Here is an 11888-nt window from a genome sequence, read left to right as displayed (position 1 = left end):
GACGCAACAAAAATGACTCGTGTGGCTGTGTGCATTGATCGATGGGACGAGCATGGGTACCCACCTGCATTTTGTACAGTTCTAAACACACACAAGAAAAACTATTTCTTTATTGAAGCCACCCTGAAAATGTACCCAACCTGATTAACACCGTTAGATTGGCCATTAGCAATTTAATATGACTGAGGGCACTCCACCCGCATAGGAATATTCCACCCGTTGTGTCCCACTGATCCCACCAATTGCGCTAATCCCTCCATATCAAAAGTTCCCTAACCCAGCGCCCCATCGGAGGCACGCACGCCGCCCCATTGATTCATCGCTAATCGCTCCTCCGCTCCGCTTGCCCTCCACGCCCACGTAACGCATCCTTTATCGGAGTAATCGGAGGTCGCCGCTCCTCCCTGTTCTGTTCAGGAGCTCGCCGGAAGCACGCCGTTGGTTCTCGAGGTCTTTGAACAGAGGCAAAACAACACGCACCAATGGCCACTGCTCACTAGCATAACCAGCAGCACGTGGGTGCCGCTTCGTAGCCGACGACCAATAGAGGTGAGCCACACGTCCGCCTGATTGCCGGATCTACCTTTCTCGCCGCTCCCTGGGTTGGACGATGACGACGCTATCGGCTTTGCTCGGCGTCGTGTCTCCTCTTGAGGACATCGTTTTGAAGATAGACTCGGTCAGAGGGACTCGGTGCTCGTGTAGGTGGTTGGCGACAGCTTGTCTAGCATCTCCGTGAGAGGAGCAGAGGCACCCTCCACATGCAAGTGCGTCAGGCAAGTTATGTCGGCCAACCTCGCAGGATTGAAGCAGCATATGTTTGCTCTATCGGACATAGCGTTCCTCTTTGATGTCGTTGAGTTTTGCGGATATGCTTGTGGCAGCTTGGATTGATACACCGGTTTTCATGTGCACTTTCGCAGCGACGAAAGCGCTCGAGCGCCCGGCCTGGCGTGTTTTGGGGTGTTGGTCTTTTGATGTGTTGTATGTATTATGGTGCTTTAGGCCTAGTCTTGTTAGGCGCTACTTAGGTTTTCACCCGTTTTCCCTCGATAAACCAAGCAACCCCGTTTCATTTTTTTTAGCACTCGTCTTATACAATGCATTTCTCCTCTGGTGGTGTTATTTGTAATACCTTCTTCTGATCAACGAATTTGGCAGCTCTTCTGCCAACATTCAAAAAAAAAAGAGATTTGGTCTTGACTGCGCCGTTGGGTTTCTCTCTCGATCTCCCGTTCATGTGAATTTTTTTCTATGTTTCCCACTAGGACAATCTGATGTGAGCGAGTTTGTTGCCTGATCCGTGTGTCAAACAAGCATATATACTCGTGTTTCTCTTTGGGATGTGTGTAAACAACACTCTGTACTCTCGACCCCCTCCTGCCTCCATCCCAGGGCGATTGGGAGGGGGGGATCAAATCCTGCCGCCGGCGTTGACCACGATGGCGGCAGCGCCTGGTGCCAGTGGCGCTAGGGCAGGACGATGTGGTGGTAACCCAAGAAGCGACTGGGGCGCCTCGGGTAGGGTGCTTCGCATGACGACCAGGGCGGCTTCCTGGCCATGCAGCGGCTACAGCAGCCCCATGGCTGGCGGGATTCTCCAGTGGGTTCCTTGGCTCTACGATGGGCGGTGGCAATGGCCATGGATCTGGCATCTCGACCAGATCCATTGTCGATCCTTCACGTGGATGGTCAGTGGCACGACGAGGGCTCCGATGAGGGGATGAAGGATCTCCGTGGGAGTACCGACGACGCCATACATCTTCATGGCGAGGCTCCGTGCAGTTCCAGCCAGCCGCGAGATCGGGACGACACGGCTTCCATGATCGGGACAGAGACGTGCAGGATGGTGTTGTTGTCTGACGCCGTAGTAGCTCCAGGGTTGTGGTTGATGTGGAAGGCGTTGGACGTGAAAAGAGGGCATCTGTATGTGAGAAGAGGGATTGACTAGGGGAAAAATTAGATGGAGCTTGAAGGGACCGGTATAAACCTTGGCCGTCTGTGTGGTGCCAACGTGATGCTGTGCTGCCGTGCTGCTTTGGTGCTCTGGTCGATGGGCATAGGCGTTGGCATCGGATCGGCCTGAGCGGGATGGGGACACGCGGATCTGATCAAGCTGCGGCTGCCTTACAGGAGATGATTGTGCGCGCTCACGCGTTGGCTGCCTCGCGTGCAAGGCATTTGCTCGTCAGATTTGATCCATCCAATCCAGCCCTTGTTCAGATCTAGATGGCATGTTGGCGGTGATCTAGACTCGGTCGGCCGGGTGGTGGTGCGTATAGACTGTTGCAGCGTCCTCCTGCGGCTCCATGACAGCTGTGGTCACTAAAAGATCTCCGTGAGGATTTATCTCTTCAGATCCGGTGGTTGACTCCAGTGATGAGATGCAAACTATGGGTAAAGACTTGACGTAGAGGAATGACTGTTCAGCGGCGGTGATCGCACATCGCATGTAGCTGCTGGGATAGCGGAAAGTGGTGGTGACAACACATGAAAGACTTCGATGGTGGTGCTATGTGCACCGGTCTTGAGCTCCGTGGCGAAAGCCTAGGTATGACCTATGTTGGTTCCTGGCAATGGCGATGTTTTTTATGTCGTTACCTTGTTAAAGGCATTGCTCGGACATACTCAGGCTATTTCTTCAGGGTGAAAACCTTGATTCTGCCTTCATGGTTGGATCCGGCGACGTCAGCGCTTAAGCTCACCTTCCTGAAGGCGTTGTTGTTGAAGAGTCTCGTCGTCCGTGTGATGTCATAAGATGGTTGGTGCGGATATGGTTATTGCTATAGTTTGCCGACTGTGGATCTGATCGCTTTGGGCCTTTTTTTTCTTTTTTTACTTCGCCTATGCATAGTTTTGGTCTTATACAACTTTGTTATTGCCGGCGTGTTTGTGTGTGTTGGTGTTGGCTGTATGCATTCTAACTATGCAGAGGCCGGATGTGTGCTCATAGTGTTTGTATTCTCTTGATGCTCCATTTTAAGCCAATAAAATTCATCCTTTATCGAAAAAATAAGGAGGTAATAGCATCCTAGATACCCTAACTTGCATAGAATGTGACGATTTAGTCCTAAACTTGTAAATCTTGACTCCACCATATTCCAACTTGCACCTCATGTGATGATTTAGTCCCAGGCCAGAACTCGACAATTGGCAATTAGGTGGCTGGACCGGTCAGCGCACACACTTTTGCACAAAACCCCTGCCATTTCCTTTAATCAACCCGCACTCACCTCCACCTGAATTTGCGGTGGCATTGATCAATCAAAACGGTCTTTGCCGTGGTGGGCGGAGCAAATCATTCTTGCATGCATGCGTGCATGCACGCATGCACGCATGCCTCGATCGATCGTGGTCGTTGAGTGGAGTTGTACGAGAGAGTACGCTGTTTCGGAATTCTCGGATGATTGATGAGTGGATTCAAAGCTGGAATCATATTACCATTTCTTTCGATAGAAAAAACAGAAACAGAAAGGAAGCCATGCACAATGCACATTGCACGGGCCTGCGTATTGGTGAGTGGTGACCAGTACAGTACCGCTGTCCGTTGACCACTGACGGCTCGAGTGCCCGCGCCAACACAAGCTAGCTAGCTAGCTATAGCTGGAGTACTCCGGTATGATGACCGCGTAATTTCGATCGCCGATGAAATGCACGTACGTGCACGCCATGCATTGATGCTGAGTCTGGGAAGAAGACTCGAGCTAGATCTCGAGCGTACGCAACCAACTTCCGTGTAAACAACTTCATTACCGAATCGTTCGATCAAAAAATTACTCCCTCCGTTTTTATTAGCTCCACGTATTAGCTTTGATTGAAGTCAAACTTTATCAAATTTGACCAAGTTGAAAGTAACATATTTATGTGATGTGAAAATATATCTAATGATTAATCCAATGATATTTTTTTAGGTTCAATGATATATATATTTGAAGGTATATATGTTAATATATTTTTCCACAAACTTGTTGAAAGTCTATAAAGTATGAATTTAGACAAACCTAATATGCAGAGTAAATAAAAATGACGGGCGTAGGAAGAAAACACGGGAATATGATGCATGTCACGCAGCGTAATTTTCCTATTGCATCTTTAAAAATAAGTTGGAGTTAATAGAGAAAAAATATACTCCCCTAAAAACTTTTATAAGACATCTTAAGTCACTATTTGAAGCATATTTTATTGCCAGGTGTAGATCATATTTTATTAGATAAATTTATGATTATTATTTTGACTCAAACGCGATGGTGGTGGTGGTGGTGCGTGTGTGTGGGGGGGTGGGGGGGGGGGGCTCTAAACCAGAAGAGAAGAAGTAATAAACAAAACCAAGATTTTGGACCGTCATAAGTTCACTTAGGCTAGACTAGTATTTTCTATAACTACTAATCGTGTACGTGCGTGAACTGAGCCTATATCAGATGGTTAGGTTCTTTGTAATGGAACTGATACATCAGTGTTCAAGTCCTAGACTTGGCACCGATAGCCGCATTTTACTGGATTTATTTCAGGCCTTTCGGCAATGTGCGTTCAGTGGGAAGCGATGTTCCCGTCGACTACGAGAACGTCGGTGACGACTTCAACAATCTCTATATATTGTATTGGCTCAGTATCTCGGAGGTACCCATGGTACCAGGGTATGTGCAGTGGCGAATCTAGAAGAAAGTAGAGGATGGACTTAAAGTTTACGCAAGCATATGTCGTTCGAACATGTGTTGGGTTGGCCGGCAAGTGGTTGGGCTGGTCATAGACTAGTAGTAAAACAAAATTTGAGTGTTTGTGAATATCTGCATTTGTACGGTGTTAAAAAACTAGGCCCGTACAACGTACGTCATTATTAGACAATATATTAAGTGTATTGTACATTACAAGATATAAATTGCATGTAATATTGGATAGGATATAATTACTTGGTTAAATTGATGTTGATATTAGACATGATATTAATTAGTAGAGGGTGGTAAACATGTTTATAATGCTAAATGTATGTTTAATGCTAAAACCGAAGCATTGTACACGTTGGATAGATGCAGTTGAATGGGTGAAATTTGTTGAATTTCTATGACTTGTTCTTTTTATATTGACATGGATATAGAAGTACCGTCCCAAGGCAGATGACGTTTTTTTGTTGTTGCTACAATCAAAATATTTGGGTGTTGGTCGGAGCTATATTTTAGCTTTTTTTAGCACCTTTGTTGCTCATGTCATTAACAAGATAAGCATCTATCCTGGTTGAGTTATGCGGTCGGCACTGTCCATTGCAGTGGTACGTGGCTCTGGCTATGTGTGCACACCCAAATCCTCACCGGCAACGTGCGTGACAAGCCTGCATCTTTCGGGCCTTTTCGCCAGATCCAAAGGAACAAGAGTCGATCATCGGAGCAGATTTTGGATGTACGTACGCCGATGCAGATTTGTCCGCTAAACATCCCGGCTAGCTTACTTGCACCACGCCACTCTACTACGTGAACATGTACAATCGGAGTGAGAGTGGACCACAGCTGTGTGCTCATACATGCAAATTAACAACTCACCGTATGGCGAATCAACCTATGGTTAAGTTGGTTAGGTGAACAGTGGTATTCTCAACCCATCAGGGTTCAAATCCTGGTGCTCGCATTATTCCTGAATTTATTTCAGAATTTTCGGCGATGCGCTTTCAGTGGGAGGAGACGTTCCCATCGACGACGAGGTGCCTACGGTGACTTCGTAAATCTCAAGATGATATACCGGCTCAGTCTCTTGGAGGTGCTCATAGGGGTAGGGTGTGTATATGAGCGCTTGTGTATGTACTGATGCTAAAAAACAACTCACCGTATGGTTATAGCTTAATTTCGATGCACCATGACCAGGCGGCTCCTTCCTACGTGGCGTGCATGGGGCCAACGCAGGACATCTGCGTGAGTGACTACACACACGAGAACTAGGCTGTAGCCTAGTGGCAAGAGAGCGCAGTGGCGTCTCCAGCAACCAGGGTTCGAGCCACGTCGGGGACGAATTTTTGGTTTCTCACAAGGGATGCTTCTCCTATATCAATAAACCATGGGTGCTATTGCCCATGAGTTTCATCTTTTTTTTTGTATAGTACACACACTCACTCTTCGAAAAAATGTGTGACGTTATTTTGCTTACGTGGACGACAGCAAACTACCCCCCGGCCTCTTCTAGAATGCTCTCACTCACTGAAAGCACCTTGGGCTTTGGCTAGCACGAAGCGAGAGGAGCAGTGAAGCGCCAACAACCACCTTCCGGTCGCCGCCATTTCTTCTACTGCAGTTTCTCGTCGCGTCGCGCCGGGTGTTTGGTGGTGGATTGTTTTCTGCAAAAGTGCGTGTTGATTAAAGGAAACGGCAGGGGTTTTGTGCAAAAGTGCGTGCGCTGACCTCTCCAGCCACCTGGCTGCCAATTGTCGAGTTTTCATTGGTCTGGGACTAAATCATCACATGAGATGCAAGTTGGGGTATGATGAAGTCAAATTTTACAAGTTTAAGACTAAATCGTCATATTCTGTGCAAGTTAGGGTACCTCGGGTGCTATTACCATTGGCATGGGCAGTCCGGGCTCACAACGTGAGCCTGAAAGGCTAATTGTTGGGCCCCTAACCATGGGTCCCCTGTCGTCTATCTCATTGACCGGATTTGAAAGGGGCTAGACCATGTGAGTTTTCTTTTTGTTTGCTTAGGGAATTTAAAAACAAAATTGAGCCAAACTTTTCAAAAGATTCCCCTCCAGTTGCTTCGAAGTGGGGTTTTTGAATAGACGAGAAAGAGTGAGGGATACAGGCAAGAAAAATTGAGATGGAAAAGCACACAAAAAATATTCTTATTTAAAGGCATATGAAAATAAGAAAAATGTCTATCTCCCCGAGTGTCACGGTCGGCAAACATACAGCCCTGGAGCTTTGGCCCGATGTTATGCCAAGCACCGTCTGTTTAACGAGCCGAGCGTCCCCATAATTTGCCTCGGCGTACAGAAAACGCTCCGCAGTCCGACAGCTAGCGAACACAACTAAAGCTCATGAATTGACTAGTCCGCGGTGTCTATATAACAGAATAATTTATGGTTGAGATGCACACTAGTACTACTGTAGTAGGGAAGATGCCCCGGCCAGGTCATCGCCCGTTTTATGTGGCAACGTTTGCAGGCAAATCGCAAGTTTCATTAATGCATACAGGACGAAAGACCATACGTACTTCCAGAGCTACGGACGAGACCATACGTATAGCTTTCTGGCCATCCTAGAAGAGGACGAACGGTACACCCTAGCTGCACTGTATTTCTTGTTAGTACTGCTGTCCTCTTGCGTTTGTCAGCACTTCAATAACAACGTGGGCTACGGGGAGCTGGTTTCCTCAGCTCGGTTTTAGCTTTGGCGCTCTTGTGCGTGCTCTTTGTCTCTTGTTCCGGCGTCCTCATGTGGATGCTGTTGTTTCCCATGGCGTGGTTTGCTAACTCTTTGTCTCTTTTGGTTGCATTGGCTAGAGCATGCACTTCTACATGGTATCGGAGCCAAGAGGTCTTGAGTTCAAGACCCGGCTGGCGCAATTAAATTGCAGCCAACTTTCGGTCCACGTTTAGGCCTGAGGAAGCCACACGTGAGGGGGAGTGTTGACGTATAATGTGCTGCATAGTCTCTTTCATCAGATCGGTCTTCTGGTTGCATTGGCTAGAGCATGCACTTCTACACTAACTCTGACGCTCTCGCAGACTCGCATATGCGCTACCATCATCCTTTCACCTCAAGGAGAGAGAGATCTAAGTACTACTCCACTGTATATAAGAGCTAGCCTACGGCGTACCAACTACCAACCAACCTACTGCTACTATAGATCAGAAGGACGAGCATAGCTAGCTACCTAGCTTAGCTTTGGGAGCCAATTACCGATCGAATGCAAATGTCTGAAGGTAAGCAGTAAATAAAAGATCTATGTTTTTCTTCAATGGAGATAGTGCATTTCGATTATTATTACATAGAGAAATGTGTAATTTATATTTGAGCACCGATAGTTTTATGATTCTATTTTTCTTAGATTTAAACACCGACATTTTTTCCAAAAAAATATATATTTTTAGAATTGAACACTCTATTTCCGTCTGAGGGGAAGTGACTTCTGTCCAAGTGTAGCATCATGTTGATGGACCTTACTATCTTTCTTTTCTCTTTGGTTTCCGTGAAAAAAATCCAATCGGGAAGGGGCAGATGGCTTTTGAAAGGACCAGGCAATCTTTGCTTCAGTAGACCTTTAGTCTAAGATAAGTCTACAGTACCTTCATCAACTCAATCCGATGGATGATGAATGTTATCCCTCGAGTCGACAAATAAACTTTGTTTATATGCTTTAATTGAAAAATAGAAACTTTTTATGATATATGATCTGGAATTACATGCCTCGTTTAACCTAGTGAAACTGCAAGTAAAACACTACCATGCATGAATAATATTTGCAATCGAAGTCAAACTCTCTTCTGGTTGTTCTTTTTTGCCATAAGACGTATGTATGAGTTGGGTATATGATATACACTTTCTAATTCTGTCATGTGCACCATGCATTAGCCTCACACGAAGACTAGAATAGTAGAATGCCTAATCTTTTACGTGCTCGTAAACTTGGATGAGACTAATTCTTGAAGCTTTTAAAGTTCAGACCTTTGCGCTCCCCGCGGAACTCACAAAAAAAAATTAGAACATTTTTTTTCATACCTGCAACTGCAAGAGATTATATTAGGTCAAATGGGATTCTACACCCTGTAGTTTCTTGGTTCAGTGCCAGTGACTTAATATCTAGAATATTTCCTGACTGAGAAATTGATCCATATTATATTTTGTACCATACGAGCTAGTTAGTATGTCCTACTTTTGAACGATCTTGTTGGCAAGATTAAACTCTAGTTCCTCTTTCGAACTAATGCTCTGATCCCTGAGCATGCGTATACTTTCCCTTTTTACCAGGCTGCTGTCAAACATATAACACTTCGAATACCATTTTTTCAAATAGTATTGCAAGATTTGGCCACTCTACAGAACAAGCAATCTATGTTTCAGTATACCCATATTGTAAAATAAGAGTACAACACCTTCATACAATATGTCCAATAAATGATGAACATTATTCCTCGAGTAGACCAATGAACGTTATTTATAAATACAAAATAAAAACTAGAAATTTTGTATAATACATGATCATGTTAAGCTTGTGCCTCCTATCATGTAGCGAAACTGTAAGTACTAGACTAGCGTATCAAATCTACAATAGAACTCTCTTCAACTAGTTCTGACCTTTAGAATTCTGTGTGAGCCTACGCTATGCAATGCACAGTTCTTTTATGTGAATTAGACTCATCTAATGACTAACACTTATTTTTTTTGCATCCTAGTCAACTTGGTTGAGATTAATTCTTGAGGCCTCAAAGGTTCAAATGTTTGCATTCCCCATTAGACACACTAATTAAAAGAAAAAAAAGAGAACTTTCTAATTTTCATTCCCTCAAGAGATTTGGTCAAATGTTATACAATGCTCTGTTCTTTTATGTGGATTATCCTGCCTTGATGACTAACACATTTATTTTTGCGTCCTAGTCAACTTGTTGAGATTAATTCCTGAGGATTAAAAAGTTCAGACGTTTGCATTCCCCATCGAACTCAGTTTTTTTCTTTCTATTTCTAGCTTCCTTGAGAAATTTGGCAAATGTACTTCTTCAACCCGTGGTATCTTCGTTCAGTGCCAACGATTTATTATCTTGAATATTCCTGTTTGTCAGAAGTTTATCCATACCATATGTGGTATCATAGATAGTGGCATTGACATAGAACTGATGATGAATCTTTATGTTGTAACTATACTTTTTTAATTATTATTTGTCATGAGGTAAGACCTGCAACACAAATAAAATATATTAAGTAAGGCATTAGCATGGTACTGATAATATCCCAAGCCAACATTCAATATGTTGCAATGTATTAGTTCTAGGAAGAAAAGTATCACACAAAATTAAGAACATAGTATTTCCAAGATTTAAATGGCACACAGTTCTATTTTTTGTCGCATATTTCATCAAGAAATGTTCTTTTGATTTTTCACAGATTTCATACCCCTCACCTATTGAACAATTTAATTTAATCACAAAAATATTCACATGCATATAAGTTAAAATCGTTACATGTAATACTAATCCTCAATCTGTGCACTTGAACGGGCTAGTTAAGTCTCATAATTTCTAATAAGTTATTTTGTAAATGCATATTGGAACTTCATTTGATACCAGTAAAGTAGATACTATATTAACTTATTACCATATGTTTAAGAAAATGCAACCAAAAATTGCATTTGGAATAATTATGATGTGAAAATGGAGAAGACAAACTTATTTTACAACATGTCTACACTCCTGATTTGCTCAAAAACAATGCAACAAGTAATGGAGCATGAAACGCGGAAAATTTGTAAATTGCAATAGGTAGATATCTTTATTTGACAAACAAATATATAGATGTTATCATGTATTTATAAAAAAAGGTAACACTGGTTGGACCAATATACTTAGATCACATTATGTGTCATGTTACTTCTTATTATTGAAACTATAAATGGATTAACATCCTTATGATAAAGGCATGTTGCAATGCGAATCAAGAATATTAAGTATTAATTTACCAAAATAGTACAGTAAGGAATTAACCTTGTATTGATGTGTGTTCAAACCAAGGTTCAATTAGGTGGAACATTCTAATTCTACGGAGAAACGAATCATATAAAATTTGGAACCATGGTGCTTCCATGATTTAATTCACACCCTCCAATTTTTCTCTTGACATGTTCATCAAGAAAAGTTCTTTCGATGTTACAGAAGATTTTTTTAAGTAGTTATAATACGACTTGTTGCTATATTTTTCCTATCGTTACATGTTGAAACAATATTTAAATGTATGGTGTATTTCAACACAGTAGAGAATTAGTATGTAACTTTATACCAGATACAAGAGCTACATACACCCTCTTGTTATGTTTATGTTGTATATTTTGATGAGTCACAAGTTTTCAGAGATTCATTGAACATAGATAATATCAATGGAAAAAATGACATCATCTTGGTGTTATGTCTTGGAAATTATAGAGATAATAGGAATTCATTTTGGCCCTAGATTCGGTATAAATAAAGAAGTCAATGGAATGCAACGCATAGACGATTATGGGTAAATTTGAAAAGGATAACTCAGGCAGAAATTTATTATGTTACAAATTCTAATTTATAGAAACATAACAAACACATAGTTTTCCAACAAAAGCAGTTTCAACTTCTGGTTTTTATCTAATGTTCTGCCTACTTCAATATTCTTGAATACACATGTTACAATTGGATAGAAGCACCTTTTGTTTCCCCGCAAAAAAAGAAGCACATTTTGTTCTTATGCTGTTAACAAATTAAGTGTGGCATCTTCCAACAGAAATTTCTTCTGCTGCCAATCCCGGCGAACAAAACGGAAATGGCAACATACGAGAGTCCTCACAATCGAGGCGCTTTCACTCCTCTTGTCGCACCACCCGTCGTGTGGGAACAGGGCCCAGGATCGACCAGACATGTCCTGGTAAATGTTTGTAGAATCTACCCTTTTGTTGCAATGAATTGATAATATAGTTACAAATTATATCTAGTACTCAACAATTACAATTTAAATTTTAGCATCTTTTCTCCTTAAAAATGGAGTTTTCATATTATTCGTTCTGTATAAAATGTAATGATGTCGTAATAATAATAACATAGATGCTGGTAAATTTATAGTATATCTAAATATATTTGGAACTACGCATATTGCTCGAATGCGAGGAGAACAAAGAAAGTGTTACATAAATCCGATGCACAGATAATATTCCGGGTGCATAGATTTTTTTTGA

General features: G+C 42.5%; 1 protein-coding gene across 1 annotated transcript in view; it reads left to right on the top strand.

Annotated features, from left to right (window-relative positions):
• The first annotated feature begins 7813 nt into the window (after window positions 1-7813).
• The window catches only part of LOC119271135 (UPF0481 protein At3g47200-like), an 11762-nt gene continuing 7687 nt past the window's right edge, over window positions 7814-11888 (top strand). Inside the window, exons 1-2 of the mRNA XM_037553071.1 lie at window positions 7814-7902; window positions 11441-11581. Coding sequence (XP_037408968.1) covers window positions 7887-7902; window positions 11441-11581 — 157 coding nt within the window. The 5' untranslated portion in view covers window positions 7814-7886. The remainder of the gene's footprint in view (window positions 7903-11440; window positions 11582-11888) is intronic.

This window comes from Triticum dicoccoides, chromosome 3A, assembly GCF_002162155.2.
Source record: "Triticum dicoccoides isolate Atlit2015 ecotype Zavitan chromosome 3A, WEW_v2.0, whole genome shotgun sequence".
In the NCBI taxonomy this organism is placed as follows: Eukaryota; Viridiplantae; Streptophyta; class Magnoliopsida; order Poales; family Poaceae; genus Triticum; species Triticum dicoccoides.
This window is presented reverse-complemented; position numbering and strand designations above follow the sequence as displayed.